The 20,313-nt window shown below is 42.0% G+C and overlaps 1 protein-coding gene across 1 annotated transcript; it reads right to left on the minus strand.

Annotated features, from left to right (window-relative positions):
• Positions 1 to 1,033: 1,033 nt before the first annotated feature.
• SPG21 (SPG21 abhydrolase domain containing, maspardin) lies at positions 1,034 to 19,788 on the minus strand. The gene is made up of 9 exons (XM_031452846.2): positions 19,544 to 19,788; positions 15,712 to 15,798; positions 12,673 to 12,834; positions 9,958 to 10,038; positions 8,778 to 8,923; positions 6,670 to 6,778; positions 5,885 to 5,992; positions 3,269 to 3,409; positions 1,034 to 1,714 (listed from the first exon to the last, which is right to left on the minus strand). Exons 2-9 carry the CDS (start codon positions 15,772 to 15,774, stop codon positions 1,598 to 1,600), a joined length of 927 nt encoding a protein of 308 aa, XP_031308706.1. The 5' UTR covers positions 15,775 to 15,798; positions 19,544 to 19,788; the 3' UTR covers positions 1,034 to 1,597.
• Between the last annotated feature and the right edge of the window lie 525 nt (positions 19,789 to 20,313).

Here is a 20,313-nt window from a genome sequence, read left to right on the forward strand (position 1 = left end):
GGGTCCTGGAGCTAATAAGCTGGAAGGAGGATTCCACAGTGGCGCTGGGCAGCCCGTGTCCACATGGTAGCACAGTCTCCCCAACATGCTGCCACCAGTGTCTGTGTGTCCAGATGAGCTGCAGTAGCCGCCTGCCTCTCTAGGAGACTGAGAGCAGCAGGTAGGTCCGACCCAGGCGCCTGTCAGAGGACTGCTTCTGCCCCGAGGCCTGGAGCAGGTGAAATTTTTGTGTGCACTGTTCAGGAGTGAAGTGTCTATTTCCACCAGCCCTCTGGGACTCCCAAAAGTAAGCCCCACTGGGCTTTCAAAGTCAGATACTCTGGGTGCAGGACCCTTGGTCTGGGGAGCCTGATGTGGGTCTCAGACCTCCCCACCCCCACTCCCTAGGGAGGATCTGTTGCAATTGTAGTTCTCTGGTTTGTGGGTCTGCCACCTGCGGGTATGGGACTGGACTATATTGCGACTCCACCCCTCCTACGCGTCTTGCTGTGGTTCCTTATTTGTATCTTTAGTCACAGAAGATCTTTTCTGGTAGGTTCTGTGTTTTTTCATCAATGGATGTTCTGCAACAGAGTTGATTTTAAGTGTGATAATGGCATTATTTTAGCTCTGGGAGGTACATGTAGAAATATTTAAAGATAATATAAGGTATCAGAAGTTGCTTTAAAGTATTCCGGTGATGGAAGTATGTGTGGAAAAAGTGAGGATGAGGTAAGAAATGATACAACACTGCCCATGAGTTGATCATTTTTGAAGCTGTGTGATGGGGATGTAGTTCATTGTACTCTCTTCTCTACTTTATGTTTAAAATTTTCCACCGAGGGGAAAAAAGAAGGTATGAAAAGTACATGGTATGTAGGTGACAGTAACTGTCATTTATTAAGCTGCTAACAATGAGCAAGCCGCACTTTAGAGAGATTAAGTAACTTACCTAAAGTCGCACAGGCGTGGCAGACACTCCAGTCTGCTTCTCGGAAAGTCCTGCGTGTACGAAGCCCAGTTGGCAGCTACAATAATCACAAGAGCCACCCACTGAAATTGAATTTTTATTCCAAAGACTGTAATGGGTAGAAAGACCACAGCCAAAACGGAAAACAACGAGCTTAACTGGAAATTAGAAGTAGTTGATTTGCAGGAGAGCCAACAATAGGTGACAGCCTTGGCACTGATAATGCTTATAACCAAGAGGAGCATAAAAATAACCAGTGTCCTTCTGACACACGGTGTGGATATGCAACATTTACAGCAAGTAACAAAAAGGAAGAAAAAGGAAAGAAAAAAACCCCCACAAATCCCGAACTTCCAAAATTAACGTTAACTTAACATAGTAGTGAAGACTTTTGGTAGCAAAATTTTCACAAGTCTTAAAATGAGTGTCTTCAAAAGTACTTCTTTAAATTCAAAAGCTAAAAAAACCAAAGAGGGAATAGTTACACGGGCTTAGAAGAGCTGCCGCCTGTCACAAAGTCGACACTCGGTCCTCGTTCCAAACACAGTGATAAGCGGTGAACCTGGCGAACGGAGAGGCCGACGGGCGGGAACGGATGTCACTGTGCGGACTCGCTGGGTCACTCACCACTGACAGCCGACGCCCCGGCTACTGCTCCTCCTGACTGATGCCGAAGTTGCCTTTCTGCACCTCGAGCTCCTCGGCACTGACCATCGATGGGTCAATGGCTGCATACTTGGTTCCGTGGAATTGTAGCAGGTGTATCTGCAGAATCATTGTAAACGTCACTGTTGTATATAAATGTTCTATACTTCTGACGTTACAGAGGATGGGGAAAGGAGCAAGATAGGGGTAGGGGATTAAAAGGTACAAACTACTATGTACAAAATAAATCAGCTACAAGGATATATTGTACAGCACAGGGAATATGGCCAATAATTATAATAACTTTAAATAGAGTATAATCTATAAACATTTTTGTTCGTTTTTTGGAGGAGGGAGGTAATTAGGTTTATTTATGTATTTTTAATGGAGGTACTGGCGATTGAACCCAGGCCCTCGTGCATGCTGAGCACGTGCTCTACCCCTGAGCTATACCCTCCCCTGCTATAAAAATGTTGAATCACTGTTATACACCTAAAACTAATATGATATTATAAATCAACTATATTTCAATAAAAATAAATATATCAATGCTAAAAAATCCAGTAATACATGCTAATTAGAGAAAAACTGGAAAACAGAAAAGTCGAAAAATAATTTTTAAAACCACAATTTGAGATCTTTGTTCCTCATTTACTGTGTAACCAGTCTGGATATTTCTAGGTAACTGCAAGATTGCGGCACGCTCTTCACAGGTAGGTGTTTACCCCCACCCCTACCGCCTGCCACGATGAATCCGGTCCTTCAGTCCTCTGCTGTTCTAACGCCGTAATGACCTGTCTGGGCCTCCTCCTCAGATAGTTAAAATGGCAAGTATCAAGTCTGTGAATGTCAAGGAGGTGTTGTATCTAGGCCGTCTTCCTTTTAAAGAAGTGTTTATGTGCATATGTTTTGATCAAAGAAGGAAAATTCTTTTTGTGTTTATTGTATAACTTAGAATTCAAAAGAGCACAAAGAGGAAAATAAACATCCTTTATAAGCCTACTGTCCAGAAATACCCCAGGTAAGGATCTTTTTATTTAAAAACTGGTTTTAAAGCTGTTTTATAAAAAAACTTAGCAGTTAGAACGTGAGAATTATTGTGGGTTATTTTTTTAACCCATAGGAACCACTACAAATAACCTTAAGTTTTCAGGAGCGCTAAAGAAACTTTTTAAAACCCATAGGGAGAAATTGCTCCCTACCCTGGTGCCTGGGCAACAGACCCTGGACCTTGTGGCAACACCTGGCGGGGGCATGTGAACCCCCACACCCGGGACCATGGGGAGACCGTTCCCTCTCACAGGGCAGGGGTGACCTGAGAAATCCACACTCATACGAAAAAAAAAAAAAAAGAACGTGCCTGCCCAAGCATCTCCTCCTGCCAAGAAGCCTCTAGTCAAGGCCTGTGGAAGCAGATCTCTGTTCTGGGCACAGGTAAGCCGCTGCTGCCTCGTCCTCCCAATCCCAGTCTGTCTGTCTGTCATAGAGTCTAGCAGAATCTATCGATCGATCTATCCTAGAATCTATTAGAATCTATCTGTCACATATAATAGAATCTATTATAAGTCAGTGCTTCATTTCTATAGAGAATTCTGTAGTTCTTACTCTCTGCCACCAAAAAAAAATCCAACAAACCTTTTTGTTTCAAACCAGAGACTCTGGGTTCCAACCTACCTGGACATAAAGGTTCACCTCTGCACTTCTGCACAGGTACGGGAAATTGCCTCCTGTTTTAAGGTGAGCCCTCCGGGCGTTAGGATACAGTTTGTACATTTCTTCTTTAGCTTCAGTTGAAAGTGCACTCTGGTCAAACACCTTAAAGAAAAAAAATGAGGCTGATACTGTTATTTCAGTATATTTTCACAGTAGCAAAGTGCCACCCTCTCCTGCTCATCCCTGTGACTCCAACTCCAAGGTAAAAAGTTAGCTACACACTTTACTGCCAAATGTCTCTTGCATTCTTTGGGGGAAAAAAATCTACCATGAAATTCCATCTTTTCTCAAACACAGTTAACTAAATTAGTAGAATATTTTTTTCTTCAAAATTTAGTATCTGTTATCATAAGATTGTTTACTATGTCTGCAAGTCTGTTTCTGTTTTGTAGATGAATCCACAGTGTCCTTTTTAAAATTTTTTTCTTAGATTCCACATATGAATGATATATGGTATTTTTCTTTCTCTTTCTGGTTTACTTCACTGACAATGATGATTTCCAGGTCCATCCATGTTGCTGCAAATGGCATTATTTTATTTTTTTTAATGGCTGAGTAGTATTCTATTATATAAATATTCCACAACTTCTTTATCCAGTCATCTGTCAATGGACATTTAGGCTGCTTCCATGTCTTGGTCATTGTATATAATGCTGCTGTGAACACTGGGGTGCATGTATCTTTTCAAATTAGAGTTTCCTCTGGATATATGCCCAAGTGTGGGATTGCTGAATCATATGGTAAGTCTATTTTTCAATTTTTGAGGAATCTCCATACTGTTTTCCACAGTGGCTGCACCAAGCTACATTCCTACCAGCAGTGTCGGAGGGTTCTCCACAGCCTCTCCAGCATTTATTGTTCATGGACTTTTGACTTAACAGAATATTAACAGTGAACAATCATTAGTGGAAATGGCAATTTCAAAAGATCTCAAAATCCCCAAAGAACTTCTTAATTTTATTAAAAGTTATGTAAATAGTTATATGCTCAGTGAAAAAAAATTCAAAAAAAATTTTAAAGAGTGTAAGACAAAAAGTCCAAATCCTTTCCTGGAGAGCCACTGTTAGAAGGTTGGAGTCTGTGACTATATAACTTTCAATACCCACACAAATGTATGTATGTTTATCCACACATTCAGAAAGTTTTTCAAAGAGTAATTTAAAGAAATCAAAAAACCCCATGAAAATAAAAATAGGTGCATTTCCAACTTGCTCAAGCTTGTAGGCGGTATTATGTGACCACATACCCAAGTGACGAACGGCTCTGAAAGGGCAAGCAGAGCAAATGCAACGTGAGGACCAAATATTTCACTGCTAAATGTCGGAACGTAGCAGTTACAGTAGAGAATAAGTTACAGTATGTGGGTAACTTCCTGATAAAAATTGATTCTTAAAAATACCATATTCTCAGCATTTAGGGATAAATCCGTGAGACAGGACAGTTATATGGTTGAAATAAAAAGTACGTCAAAGCCACAGAGAGATTCCACTTCACAACCATTCGGGCGGCTACGATCACAGAAACAGAAACTAACAAGTGCTGATAAGGATACGGAGAAGTTGGAAGCCTTATATAGCGGCCCATGTGGAAGATGATAAGGCAGGTCCTAAAATGTTAAACAGCGAATTTACCAAATGATTCAGCAATTCCGCATCTAGGTATAGACTACCCCAGAGAACTGAAAGCAGGAACTTAAGTGGGTATTCATACACCAATGTTCACAGCAGCGTTACTCACAATAGCCAAAAGGTGGAAACAAGTCAGATGTCTAGCAACAGATGAAAAGATAAATAAAATGTGGAATATTATTCAGCCGTAAAAGGGCATGATGTTCTAACATGCTTTAGCACAGCTGAACCTTGGAACCATTATGCCAAGTAAGTGAAACAAGCCAGATACGAAAGGGTAATTATATGATTCTACTTATATGGGGTACCTAGAATAGGCAAATTCAGAGGCAAAAAGCAGGACAGAGGTCACTAGGAACTGAGGGGAATTGAGAGATGAGGAGTTATTGCTTAATGGGTACAGAGTTTCAGTTTAGGATGACAGAAAGTGATGGAGATGGATACCAGTGGTGGCTGTACCACATGTTAATGGACTTAATGTCACAGAACTGTACGCTTAACAAGTGGTTAAGATGGTAAATTTTCTTATGTATATAGTTCACTACAATTAAAAAATATAAGAAGCAAGCTTTCGTGTTAGACTTTATGGAATTCTGAATTCTCCGCCCTCATAAGGCACCTTCACTTTGCTGCCCAGAGATGTGCAACAGCTAAAGAGTGGTGTCTGTGGCAAAAACAAACCAAAATGAGTAAGGACTACTATGTTTGTTTAAATTTACATTGATTTCAATGGTGTTATTCCTGCCAGGAAAAATATAGGTTAAGCAAAAAGAAAAAACAATTATTTTGGAATTGAGAAAGTAGGGCAGTAAAAAATAAAAAAGAAAAAATCCAAGGCAGCATTTGAAGAGGCACTTTGAAAAATGGTAAAATAATTATAAGGTGGATCTTGATATAGACATTTTAAAAAGGCAAAGTATCTATTCTACTTAAAATAAAGCTTGCTTACGTCCATAATGGTGACAGGGATGTCCCGAATTTTATGAGGTTCCACGTAAGAATTCTGACAATTCAGGGTAAGTCTTGAAGCCAGTTCACTCTGACCCAAACTTTCCAGCTGTGGAAACAAACACAGGTAAAGTTTTTTTTTTTTAATGAATTTTGTTTTTCACATTTACATTAAATCCACAGATGATATTTGTGCTTAGAAAGGTGGTATTATGTGTGGTGGGGCCAGTAAGGTCACCAGCGAGGAAACACGATGTATTTGAGACCAAGAACTGGGCCTTTCAAGTGGTAACATTGTTCTATTCTGGGAACGGGGCCCTTCCCCAGCCCTCAACCTGAGCTGCCTCTTCAACCAGGTGCCTGTGGGCAGCAGGCCAGTTCCAGCAGCTCAAAGACAACGGAGACATCTAAGTGATCTTACAGCAGGGAGAGGCCTCAGGAAAAAAAATCTATCCTGGCAGTTCTGAGATGCAAATCTACAGACCTGCTGCGTCACACTCACCTGGGGGAGGTGGAAGAGGAGGAGGAGTGAGGGAAAATAGAGTCCCAGGTGCCTTGGCCAGGGATTCCAGTTCAGTGGTCTGGTGTGAGGCCTTAGAATCTGTATTTTTAAAAGCTCCCCCAAGTGATTCTGATGAATTACTTACCAGCAGGACTATCTGCCTGGATGTATTAAAGTTAGTATGGAAAACTACTTAACGAACACCTCTAATACACACTCAGCGAGACAGCCATTTCTTTAGGAACCAAGCAGACATGTGAATTCCCTGGACAAGGTGTCCTCACCCTGTCCACCATGAAGTCAATGGCGTCAGCCATCATAGGGTCCACTGGGCCAGAGGAAAAGTTGCCGAGAACTATTTTTTTGAGCATAAACGATGGCATCAGCCAAAAGCTGCAGGGAAAGAAAAAAAAAAAAAAAGACCCGATCATTTAAACTTGCAAGACTACATGTGAACGGCAATCATTCAACACTGAAGCTCTGTGTTAGCTGGGTTCTTGGGATCTAGAGATAAAGACTTCGTCCCTTCCTTCAAAGAGCTAGTTTTGAAGCATCCAGTTTTCATATACACTTTCCCAAGCTCCAAAAGTGTGACAGTTTAATATGATTCAACTTTTAAGAATCTGGAATAATAAGCGGTATTTCAAAACGCCTTTATGGAGGTAGACATTCTGATGATTCCAAGCTTTTGTTTTCTAATTGGCCTTAATTCCAATGGTTAACCTGTTTTTGGAAAACTCAGCACTTAACATAAAAATCTTAAGGTTCAAATCACCTTTAAAGCAGATTTCAAAATAGCAAAATGAAAGACTTACTGTACCTCCTACCGCTACTATTAGAGTCAGTTGGGCTAATTCAAGGCAATTCAGTCTTGATGTACTTCTATATGTGATCTTTAGTTAATTATTTATTCCATTAATTACACTGAGAGCTATGACATATTTCTCTCAACCTGTGCTGAAAATATCTGATAAAAGGTGCAGACCACCTCCTGCTGCGTGTTCTCAGTGAGCTTCCCTCACTAGGACCAGCGGCCATCTTTCAGTGACCTTTCTAAGTTAGTCCCCACCTCTGACAGCTTCTTAGTTTCTAAATGACGCCTAGGTGTGCTCGGGGGCGGGGGGGGGGGGCACGGTGTCCTGCCGGCTCTGCTCACCCCTGCGGCCCCAGTGCGGCACATAGTAGGCACTCAGACATTTGACAAATAGTAGCTGATACGCAAGAGCAGAAAGTGGGGGGCAGTCTTGACTTCTGACAGTTAAAACAACATGAAAAATCATCACAAATAATCAATGAGCTTTAGTGCAGCACCTGGACATGAAGGGTATCTGTGGCTAATGTATACAACAACAGATCGCTGCATGAATGCCGAGTAAACAACTGAGAAAATATCAGGGGAAGTTCTTGAAAAAATCAGACTGCAATCTTAAGTAGGTGTGAAAACCGTGAAGATGTTTACCTAGAATGTTACGTGAAAAACCAATCTGCTCACACAGGTAGGTTAGTCGCTGGGCTACTTTTTAGGGTAGAGCCTAGCCTTGCTAGCAATGAAAGAAATGCACATGAAGTCAGCTTTAAGGTACCCTTAGACACTACCAAACTAATTAAGAAGAGAAAATCCATGAAGGGATGACTCAGAGGAGGCAGATACCCCACTGGTTGCCCTGCAAAGCATTTCACCATTTCCATCTTTCTAAAAAGCAGACTCCTGTTGTGTAAGTGTCAGGATGTGCAGACCATCAGCTGACAGACTAAATGCTCTAGTCTCTCCAGTTTGGGGAACATAACTCAAGGAAATAACTCAGAAAGGGAAGGAACAAAAGTCATTTGTACAAAGACTTACAGCAGAACATGATGAAAAAGTCGGGAGAAGCCAGATGCCTTAAAAACACTGTGTCAGTCAACACATGGAACTGTACACAAAATAGTCTAAGTGGAACAAGCGGAACACAGTATCCCTTACACATGCACTAAAGAGAAACTGTTAAGGCGTATGAATGTATAGGAAACAAAGGCAGACAATGATTTAGACGAATGGAAACAGCTGAATTTAGAGTTCATGCAATTCTTTTCTATTACAAAGGTGATCATTTCTAATTTTAAAAGCCAGCATGCAGGGGAGAGGTATGGCTCAGTGGTAGAGCATATATACTTAGCATGCATGAGGTCCCGGGTTCAGTCCCCAGTACCTCCTCTAAAAGTAATAAACCTAATTACCTCCCCCCACCAAAAAAAGCCCCAAACAGGAAAACCCCTAAAACCCAGCATGGTTTCAGAAGACAGAAGTAAGTATGGCCCCTCCCTAATGCATCAAAAAACTCAGAAGCCAACATTTTCAAAACTCCACTGAACAAAAATAATAATAAATTTGGCAGAATGTTTACGTTCTTACCTGTTTGCAGTCCATGTTTGGTTAAAGATAGAAGTGTCACTGAAGGCATTGCAGAGGATGAGGGAATGGACTCGGGGAGATTTGTGAGTGTATTCAGCAAATTTCTGGGCCAAAAAGCCTCCCAAAGAAGCCCCGAAGAGATGAACCTAATTGGAACAAACACAAGACAGATCCTAAACCAACGATCAGTCCTGAACATAAGCATCAAAAAAACGTTTTAATTCTCACCAACCACAGAATACAATGTCATCACCTGCCGTTAGACTGAAACATCTACAGCTTGCATGTTAAGGAAATACTGTATTTAAAAACAACGTATACACCCTGTTGAGAGAAAATACAACTGTGCATACAAATTATATGTTAAAAAATATTTACAGATTACAGTAGAAAATGAAGCCACTTTATAGTTTGTTTAAGAAAACTATGATTCAGGGTGAGGGTGTAGCTCAAGTGCTAGCGCACATGCTTAGCATGCAGAAGGTCCTGGGTTCAATCCCCAGTACCTCCTCTAAAAAATACATAAACCTAATTACCTCCCCTACACACAAAAAATAAAATTTTTAAAAAAGAAAGAATAAAAAAATGAAACTATGATTCAGCAATTCTACTCCTAGGTACATACCCAAGATAACTGAAAACATGTCTACACAAAAACTTGTACATGAGTGTTCACAGCAGCATTATTCATAATTAAAAAATGGAAACAAGCCAAATGACGAATGAAATTTGTTATATCCAACAATGGGATATTACTGGACAACAAAAAGGAATGAAGTACTGATGCCAGCTGCAATATTGATGAACTTTGAAAATGTTATGTTAAAGTGAAAAAAGCCAGTCACAAAAGACCACAAATTATGATTCCACCTAAATAAACAGAATAGGCAAATCCATAGAGATAGAAAGTAGATTAGGGGAGGCAAGGTGGAAAGTGTCTGTTAAGTAAGTATGGGGTTACTTTTAGGGTGAAAAATGTTCAAAAACTGACTGTGGTGATGGTTGCACATATCTCTGAATGTGTAAAAATCAGTGAATTACGCATGTTCAAAGAGTAAGTTGTATGCGATGGGAATTCTACCTCAAAAGAGCTCTTTTTAAAAAACGAAAGACAACACCAGGCTTTACAATGTAAATGCTGCATTAAAATCACACGAGTAATGAGTTTCAAGGTACTCACTTTATCCAGCTGTAAATGGTCTAAAAGTTTTCTGAATCCATCGCAGAATTCAAGGTGGTCCCAATAAACTGGATATTGCAACTGGAATAATAACAATAATTTAAAAATTTATTTTAAAAACTACAGAGGTAAAATGCAACTAATATATATCTGAAAAATTTAGGGCTCTCATACCAATATTTTTCATTTGCTCAAGCTCTGCTCCTTATTCAAAACATATGAAAATAAGCTCTCGACTTCTCCTAAACTTCAAATTTTATCAAATTCACATTTTATCCAACAGACCAATTAAAAAAATAAAAATAAAAAGCACACTCTAGTGATACTATGAATGTACACAACAATTTCAATTCACCTCGATTTCCTTTCCAAATAGTTGAGAAACTCTGAGGTTCAAGGGTGAATAGAGCAGAACCCATCAAGTAAAGAAATGCTGTTTTCTTTTTAATCCAATTTCATTCTGAATTACGGCTCAAAGAACTAGATATAAAATCTGTTCCAAGGAGAGTTTCCTCTCTTTGGTAGCATTTCTTTAAAGGAGTATTCAAAAAAAAAATCATAGCTCTACTTTTAATTGACTTAGTTATTCTATCTGATTTCTTGTAGTACTTTTGTGACCAAAAAAGTCAGGTGCTTGACCCTGAGTAGCCTATTAATGAAAATGAAGAAAAAGAAATACAAGTCACTAATTCCTTTCTAGGGGACTCAGGCTTGTCACCTAAGAATTCCCCTGTCTTTAATATAAATGAAACCCATCTGACTGGCTTGTTTTAAGCACTTAGATTCAGTCATTGACAAATCACTGAAATAGATACTGTCATGTAAATTATGGGATAATTTCAGCTTTGACGGACTATGTTACTTTTACTATTAAAATTCCATTTGTTAATAAGATTCCACTATTCTGAGGCAGGATGGAGAACAGACACTCCGTAGCAGAAAATTTTACAATTTGAGTCAGATGATAGCCTAAAAGAAAGGAGATGACATTTTTAGGACTCCTTTAATTTAAAAATTTCTGTGCCCTAGGCAAGTGACAAAATTGTATATAGCTTAATACATACACACAATGGAGTATGAGTGACACTGGGAAATCTGAATAAGGTCAGTGGATTATGTTAACGTCATATCTTGGTTGTGATAGCCTACTACAGTTTTGTAAAATGTTACCATTAGGAGAAACTGGGTAAAGTATAAAATGGCTCTCTCTCTATTATTTCTTACAGCTGCTTGTGAATCTATGATTATCGCAATGAAAATTTAAATGAAAAAAAGGATCCATGTATTTTAACAGCTAGATACTAACAAATACCTAGTATGTTTCAGAACGTCATGGGGCTGGGTATTCAAGTCTTAAAGTAATTTTGAAGACGTGGCAGGCCTTTTCTTGAGTCATCATCCAGCTAAGTAGGAGGGAAGGTCCACATCAAGAAGCTTGAGGGCAAGGAGAACTGTCCAGCCGGAAGGCAAGACTATGTGAATGCCAATGTGGAGCGATAAACACTGTCCGCTTTGGACAGTGCTCTAAAGTGAGACGGACCTGTGGACGCTGCTCGGCTTCCCCACTCTGGCTGATTAGCAGTGGCCACTAGGACAGGAAGTGTCCCGACTCAGGCTGCAGAGGTCTGGGGTCAGGGTGGTTACCGCCCTGCTCTCCTGGAGTGCTGTTCACTGAGAGGGATTACTGAAAACCCAGAACAAGGGAGGACTATGCTGTGGGGATTCAAACACGCCATCCGAGGAATGGTTAAAAAACCTGGAGAAAGATACAGCCAGGGAAGAAGAGACCTGTGGGGAAGGCAGTAGGTGGGGCAGGCAGTAACTCGCTTTCTCAAGAAAGAGAAGGACTGTCAGGAGGGAGAGGAATTAGATTTGTTTTATATGACCCCAGTTGGTGGTAACCCCAGTAGAATTTTCAACTGCTTTCCAAGAGCAGGGATCTGGCCTACGTTTTCTCTCCTTTAGGTAGTAAATAGAGTGTCTAATAATGGCTGTTAGGAAACCAATGTCCACTGTCCTCACCCAGCCGGGGCATGCCAAAAACTCTGTCATGAGCAAAAGTGCCTTCCCACCTACGCCCTTCTCCCAGAGGAGGAGATCAAAGAATGATAAATGCAAAACTAGATTTAGACCAAATTGAGTCATAAAGTAACAATTAGAAACAACTTCTTAACCCAGTGCTAGGGATATGAGCTAATGAATGAACCTCACCTCAACTGTCAAAGACTTGCGTTAAAGCAAGCTTTCAGTCAGCTGGATGTTAGCGGATCCCTTTTCTGCCCCCAGAAGCAGGTGGGTAATAAAGGGGAGTGGGAATGGGGTCAGAAGACTGGGCTGGGTTCTCCCTCAACCACCTATTGGCTGTGGGACACTCGGTGATCACTAAAATGGTCTGGACCTCAGTTTCCTCATCTATAAACAAGGACAATGCTTCTGGACTCCTGTTCAACTCATTCAGAAAATGCACATACAAGCTGGGAAGAGAAAAGGCTTCCAGAAGAAGTTTGTCCCCCTCTGTATGTCCGTGCCCCATACCACCTTCCTTCAAAAAACTCCCTTTCACATTTTAAAAAAGGAAAACAGTATACAACCTCGATTAAAAAAAAAAAAACCTGCCCATTACTATAGTTACTCAGAAACAGAAGCACGTACTCACACATACACAAAACCAGAAAACACGGACCTGCATTTTCATCCTGAATCAATGATACTTACAGCTATAACCCGGTAACCCCATCCAGTCAAAGCCAAAATCTGCCGGAAAAATACATCTGCAGTGCCGCTGACCGGAGGGAGAAATATGAGGGGACACCTGATATTTCTGGGGCCCGCATCGTAGAGCGACCAGATCTTACTATCATCATCATCCACGATGATCTGGAGGGAAAGTTATAAGAAAAAAAATGAAAAACCTCATGGATTTGGTTTTATATAGTTATTTCAACACAGTACTTTCGCTGACAGTTTTAATAGCACTGCCTTGGTTGTTACCAGCTAAGTGGGGGTTCACCCCACACTAGCACGGATAATAAATAGTTCTGCTCTCCTTTTCCTTCCTCAGTGCTGACACAGTCCATGGAATTGCTTTATATGCTTCTTCCCAAGAGCTGCTTTTTCTATCAGCTTGTAATTTTCCTTCCCATCCGTGACTGTACCAAGTTTATTTTGTTTACCATTAAACAGTAAACTGTATATGGCATCTTATTTCTCCCCCATACTTCTGGCTGTGTGTGCGTGCGTGCATGCACGTAGGAGGAGGGCGATTTGCAGAGTCATTCTCCAGTGCTGGCCCAGAGGACGGGCTGGGATCTGCAGGGTCAGCGTGTGAATAAGGGAAAAAAGACTCCAGGCTCCAGGAGAAACTGGGTAGAGATGGTGCCACTCGGGAGATGCTTCAGGAGCCTGATGCAGACCAAGCCTCTGAGGAGGGAGCCCTCTGCTAGACAGGAGGGATGAGGCAGGTGTAGGTTTCACTGCCCCCCTGCCCCGTGAGAATGTTTCAAACCATTCAGTCAGACGTGGGGAGTGGGCTCAGGGAAAAACTGGCTTTTTTGGGGAAAAGGGGGTGGGATGGAGGAAGGTCATCAGGAACCTTCCAGATTTAGTGGTTCTTGACCCAACAGGGGGAAAAGATGAGCACTAAATGAGCTGAGACAAATCAGGTGTGCAGCACAGAGTCTGGCAGATATGGAATGTTCCATAGCGTTAGCTATTGGTATTCACTGCATGAGAGTTTAATTTTTGTTCTCTTTGGCTGACTTTTTGGTGGTGTTTGGAAAAGTACATTAACTGCTTGAACTTTTGCCAATGCAAATCAATACTCATCCGACTTTTACATTAAAAAGTTCAAGGTTCTATTTTCGGAGAGCTTCTAGCTGACAGAGCTGCAGCCCCAAGGTGGCAATGTGGTGGCCGCTCACTAACCAGGGTCACTGGCATCACTGGGAGCAGACAAACAGGGCCGGGCAAAGTCCAGATGGCCCTAACAAAGACCTTTTGGACTTCCCCAGGTGACAATATATCTCATGATTATGCTTTTGCCCTTTGTATTTGCCACTCACATTTTTGCTTTTCATGTTTCTTTTTGCTACTATAGTAAAAAATTTCAATGAACTTCGACAGTGTATACAGTAAATTCCAACCTTGTAGCAAAAAAATTCATATGCGATAAGATATTCAGAGATCTTTGAAATTTTCTGGGAAATTATTTTGCTAATACAGTCTGGAAGAAAAGGAATAAAAGTAGCATGTTCTTTTTTTCCTTCTTTCCCCACCCCATGAGTTGTGTATGTTTTGAATCTAAACCATAAAATACTTGAAGGTTGTTTATTGCTTCAACTTCCTCAGAGCTCTCTGAATGGCAATTTTGTCAGAATCCCTTTAGAAGACTCAGCATCTGTTTGATGATTTAAAATCTAGCATTATGAAATTTCAAGCAAACTTTTCATGACGTATGGACCAAAAGAATCAGAGGAGAAAATTACATCAATGAAACTACCTCCTCTAACTACTGCCAAGAATATTTAGGTAAGTTTGTGTTGTTTTGGGTCTGGCGAGCAGCTTGCTGAGCAAGTCCATCAGCAGGAGCTCACGTGAGTCACTTGAGGGGATGGGACAAGGGAGAGGGACTCCAGGGGGACGATGCTCCCTCTAGCATGGGCAGTGGTTTCCAGGGTAGCAAGAAGAAAAGGGGGCTCCTTTCGGTAAGCAGCCAAGTAGTTCTGGCTTTGAAGCCAGATTAATTTGATTTTAATCCAAATTCTACCAGGCTGTGTGACCTTTAACATGTTAATCTCCACGAATCTTGGTTTTCTCATCTGTAAAATGGGCATGCCACTACCCTTTGGTTAAACTTTAAAAGAATTAAATAAGACACCTGGGACTTCCTACAACAGTGCCAGGTATACAGTAGGTATTCTGTCTCTACTTGGAGACTGTATCTCAAATTTCTATATAAAGAGTAATTTTCTTATTAATTCAAACTTGCATGATACTCCCACAGCTCTCTACCTTGACAAAATAATTTTAACAGAGACACAGATGATCTTCAGATCACAGTTCTCTAATACTTCTGCAAGGGGATCAGCAAAGATTTTATTCTGTGGCTTGAACAACTTCTGTCTAGTGTAATCCCTAAACATTTGGGATTAATTTGGGACTCAGAGTTAACGGTCAAACTTCAGTGTACGTGTCTGGGGCTTCTGGACATCCCAGGCAAAGAACGCTTCCAGAAGATGACTACGGCAGAATGAGTATATGTCATTGCAAACAGAGGAGCTACTATGTGACCCACTGTAAATGTTACATCCGAGGAACAGGAAAATGCTTTCTAATAAGTAACAGCACTCACCGTGTAGCTGCTGTTGCTGTAAGCTTTCTACTGAGCTATACGGAGGAGTACACATATTCCTGTTTGCTTGATTTTGTAAAAGCAATTATAAAATAATGGGCATAATTATTCTCGCTTTTATTCTTGAATGAGCCTCAAAAGTTGATTGTATATGACTGAAGTATTGTGCTGTACACCACAAATTGACACAACATTGTAAACTGACTACGCTTCGATAAAAATATATTTAAAAAAAAGTTGATTGTACTGGACAGGGAAGGGGTGAACTTTATGCTCTGCAACCCAGAGTCATGAAACTTGGCAACAACCTTTACTCCCAAATGCTACGAAGACATAATGTCTACATCACACATAAAAACAATACAAGATTTTGCAAATAAGAGGTGTAGTAAAACCATACATACCTTTTTAAGGGGGACTGTACTTCTAAACCAGTTATAATCAGGAGAGACTTTAATCTCTCCCATGATTAGCTGAAATGGAGGTTAACCCTGAAATAAAAGCATGTGATGTTTCATGTCAAGAATTCACGTTTACATCAGAACTAAATGTAGAGTCTGGTCGAGCTCTACCAACAATACTTTAAAGGGTGAAACCAAGGAAGTGAGCTATTTTATCTAGTCAATATATACTTAAACTACAGAAAACAATTTGATGAAATCCTAAAATCATGGAGCACAAAGGGCCCTAAGAGAGAATTATTCCAGTCTACTTCATTCCTCCCGAAGGGGAATCTGGTCTAGAAAATGTAAGTGACTTACCCAAGATCCTACAGCTATTGAGAAACCAGGACCAGATGCAGGACAGTATTTCTACACCTGACTGCCTGTCCTAGTTAAATGATTCCAAACTGCAGCAGTATCACTTTTTGACAATATCTTAATAATCCATTGCAATAAAGATGGTCCTGTCAGAGAGAATTCTAGGGAACAATTCACACTTTCTAGAAAAAGGAGTTAATGTAAGCCAACCTCCTGATAAACTCATAAAATGCCATAAATCTAACTCCCGTGGGAACATAACTTCAGAAACTCACACGTAATTTTTAAACCAAAATACAGGAAAACTTGTTCATATGCATGTGATTAAAAGTGACATAATGTCCCTCTGAAAGATCTAGGGTAAGATACCAGAACAGACCTGAAGGCACGCTAACTAGCAACAAAACAAAACAAGTGCCTTTAGGGGGAAAAAAAAAGTGTGGTTTTCTGTTGTGAGATTAGTGATTTCCAGTTTTTATAGCTCTGTGACCTCAGAAAAGTCACTGACCCTCTTTGGGCTTGTTTTCTCATCTACGACTGTTTCATCTCTGTATCTCCAAAGCACAGAACAGTGCGTGGCACACAGCAGGCATTATCTGTTGCCTAAGTGAACGACTACACCCGAAGCAGACCCAACTAGGCAATCCCAGAGTCCCTTTTAACCCTACGAGCCTACGAGCACTGGATTGGCTGAGCATCTTCAATTTAAAGGCCACCCCTCTTTGCTCAGGCATCTGTGTTATGTCATAACAGGAACCTGAAATTATAGTTCCTTGTTGCAGATTCTTATTGCCAAATGAGGAACGTCCATCCATCCGTTTGGTAGGATTCAAATGCTTGTTTGCATCATGTCCTCCACCTCAGGGCAAGCCTGGATTTTCCTAGCAGGGCTAGGATGAGTTTGAGACCCTAGGACTTAGGTCCTGGGCTAACTCTGAACTGGCCAGGAACAAGGGATTCTAAAGCCAATTAATCTTCCTCCTTGGCCCACCACATCTGCTCCGTAGGAACACTGGGCACTCAGCAGTCTTAACTGTTACCTCCAACCTTGAGGGGGTTACTAAGCTGAACCCCAATGAGATGGGAAATGCAGACATCAAATATTAAGCTTGATTTACAACGCTGACATTGTAATAATGGTCTCTTAAGGCTAGGATGGTACTTTCAGAAAAGTGGCCCTAAAGTACCACTAAAGAAAATAGTCTGCCAGGCTTATGCTGAAAATCAAGTGTGCACAGATGGACTGAAGTAAAGAAGATCATTCTTTGCGTATCTATTTTCTCTTAACAAGTATTAACATGTTAAAGAAATCAAAGCCATTTGAACTATAGCCTTTCTCTAAGCTGGTAACTGCTTTTAACTGAAAGCAACTAGCACATACACCTAATTCTGGAATATTTTCTACCTGGAGAGACTTGAAATATTCCTATATCATCTAAATATTTCCTAATGGAGACATTTTCTATAAACAATTACTATTCTGCAGGAGGAAATATAAAAAACATGTTTAGCAAAAAAAAAAAAAAATCTACTCAATAGACTTATAAAACACCTCAGGTAATAAAGGCCAGAAACTTTGCTTTTAGATTCACTAAACTTGGGATAAAATAAATTATTCATAGTTTGGAACCAGTTGCAGTGTACCACACAAATCCACATACACACATCAAACACAGACACACACATTCAGGCATCTACTTCTTCCCTCAGTAGTAAGTAGAAAGATGTTCCTTACCCCAGTCTGCAGTATTATTCACAACCAGCCAATATTATAACATTTTATAACTAATCTGCCTGAGATTCCACCCAACTGTGACTACATTTTTTGTAGAGGCAAGCGGTTTTAACACTTGTGCTAGCTTGGCAGTACATAAAAGGTAAGATAGATACCAAATGCTGCATCTGACCAACTGCCGTCTAAGTGAAAAAAACTGCTGCAAAGGGAAAGCAGCTGTGAGTGGTATGAAAAGGAAGTTTGTTCTCCCAGCCCTCTTTCCTCCACTACAGGGGAATACTTTTCCAAGTCACAAGGGGAATGTTCTGCATATGGCAAAAAAAAAGGTCAACTGAGATTGTGACCAAACTGGTCAGTATTAAATAACAAAGAATGTGCGGACCATGAGCTCAACAGTGATTTGATCTCTCACAACGCAATTCTTCACAAAAATGAAAGCACCTGTTCATGCTGGTGGGAAAATCACTGCAGGAATTTTGCCTTAATCTTGCCTAAGGAAATGACAATCCCTCCGGGAGGAATGCTCTGGCCACTCCATCCTCTATGGCCCTTGTGCTGCTCGACAACAGGACTGCCAGGTGGGAGTGTGCACCAAGAATTACGTGCACTTATTTCTCCAGGTTTCAACAGAACCAGCCAGTTTACAGTCCACTTATCCCTCAAGATTTCAACAGAAGCTGCCAATCTAGAGTCAGTGAAGTTGCCTTCACAAGTGTTTAAGTCATAAAACCAGTTCAACTAGTCAGAGCTTTTCTGATCCTTTATCTCAATCATATGATCTATATATATGGTCAATCTGGGATTATTATTAACACCAGCAGTAACAAAATATTAGAACCTGAGAGTCTCCAAGTGATGCGATTGGCATTTTAATGCAAGCCTCCAGACCTCACCACAGCAGGACACAGCCATTCTTTTTTTAGGTTTCCTCAGGGGAAGACTGATCCCTTTCTTCTTCAGAAAATCTTCTAAACCTCATGAGGGGAAAAGCTGACTACCTGGCATTTCAACTGTGACAATTCATTTTGTAATCTGTCTTAGTATAAAAGCTTTTGGAAATTTGCACACAGCTAGTCAATTACCCCTCAGTCTCTTGAATCTTTGTGCCAAAAGGAGCTGGAACCTTGTAGGTGGAGACAAAGAAGCAGCATAAATGCAGAACTTATGACTCCCCAGGAAAAGGAGGAGAAGAAGCTCTGCTACTTTCCTCATGCCCCATTCAGAAGCCTCACACCTGGCCCGGACTCGGCAATGACAAAGACATTTGTCGCTTTCAGGCTGAGGTACAATCTCCGAAATAACTAGCTTCTGCTCAGAGTTCTTAAAAGTTTACTGAAAAATACCTTCCTGGGCTGTAGCAGTGTAGCCCCAGGATGGAATTATAGCAGTATGCCCAGGTCAAGAGCTCCCCACCCCCACTCCCACCCCAGGCAACCCACACACTGACCTCCGCCTTCTCCCAACCCCACCAGTGACAGGCCACACAAAGGCAGGATCACAGGCACACCGACCCCTCCTCCCCGCATGAACTCAGACTCGGCCTCAACACACACACACCACACAAACACACACACAGGGACGTGCAATCACGTGCATGGTCACATGAACCGACTCACTGGGGCCACACTCACAAAGTCACACCGATAGAGGTAGCGCACACTACTAACCACACTCACCTACAGCCACAAACACATCACACATCCACACCCCCCGCTTCCCAGGGCCTCGCCCACCCCTCACCTGCCGTGGCCGCCCCCAGGTCCCTTTCCCTCCTCCCCAGGGCGGCTCTTCCCTCCAGTACTGGTGCGGCCCGGGAGGCGGCTGGGCCCGGGTCGCGGCCGGCAGCTTGGGCGCTCGGTCCCCGCAAGCGCTAAGGACGGCGGGGGTGCGCTGGAAGGCCGGCCTCCGAGGGGCGGGGCGCGCGGCCGAGCGAGCCTGGGCCGCCGCCCTCCCTCCTTCCGAGCTGTTCGCGCAGCTAGCGCGAGCCTCGCGCTTCCGGGTTCGGAGGGGCGGGGCCACATCTCGAGGAAGGGGCGGGGCTGCGTGGCTCCGGTGGTCACCATGGCAACGGGGCGGGTTTGCCCACAGGGTGGGACCTCCGGCGCTCTTCTTACGTGTTGTTGGGTGCGGAGTCCGCATCCACGGTGGCGGCGTGAGCGGGGAGGAAGAACGAGCAGACTCTGGGTCAGTTCTAGGTCACCTCTGTGACATGAGCACCGAGGGAGAGGTTGTGGAAGTGGAAGAAGCCTGACCCCTGGGGCCTGTCTCTGCCTGCAGTTCGCGCCCTCTTGGAGGAAGCAGATGCCGAACGTTTTCTCTCCGCCATGTGAGGCTTTGAGGGGGCCCCTTCGTGTTGCAGGCTTTGATAAACTGGGCTTTGTGTACTCTCTTTTCTTAGCAAGATTTTAATTCTTTTGGCACAGCTACAGACGCCCTCCATAATCCTCCACTGTAGCGCCCCCACCTCCCTTCCAGGCTTGTGCTGACGTTCTGGGGATTTCCAGAAACAG

Source organism: Camelus dromedarius, chromosome 5 (genome assembly GCF_036321535.1).
Source record: "Camelus dromedarius isolate mCamDro1 chromosome 5, mCamDro1.pat, whole genome shotgun sequence".
Taxonomy (NCBI): domain Eukaryota; kingdom Metazoa; phylum Chordata; class Mammalia; order Artiodactyla; family Camelidae; genus Camelus; species Camelus dromedarius.

Coding starts and splice junctions, on each gene's coding strand:
- SPG21 (XM_031452846.2), bottom strand. CDS start 15,774: ATGGGAGAGATTAAAGTCTCTCCTGATTATAACTGGTTTAGAAGTACA. Junction 10,039..12,672: donor GGGGTTACCGGGTTATAGCT/GTAAGTATCATT, acceptor TTATTATTCCAG/TTGCAATATCCAGTTTATTG. Junction 1,715..3,268: donor AGGTGAACCTTTATGTCCAG/GTAGGTTGGAAC, acceptor ATGATTCTGCAG/ATACACCTGCTACAATTCCA.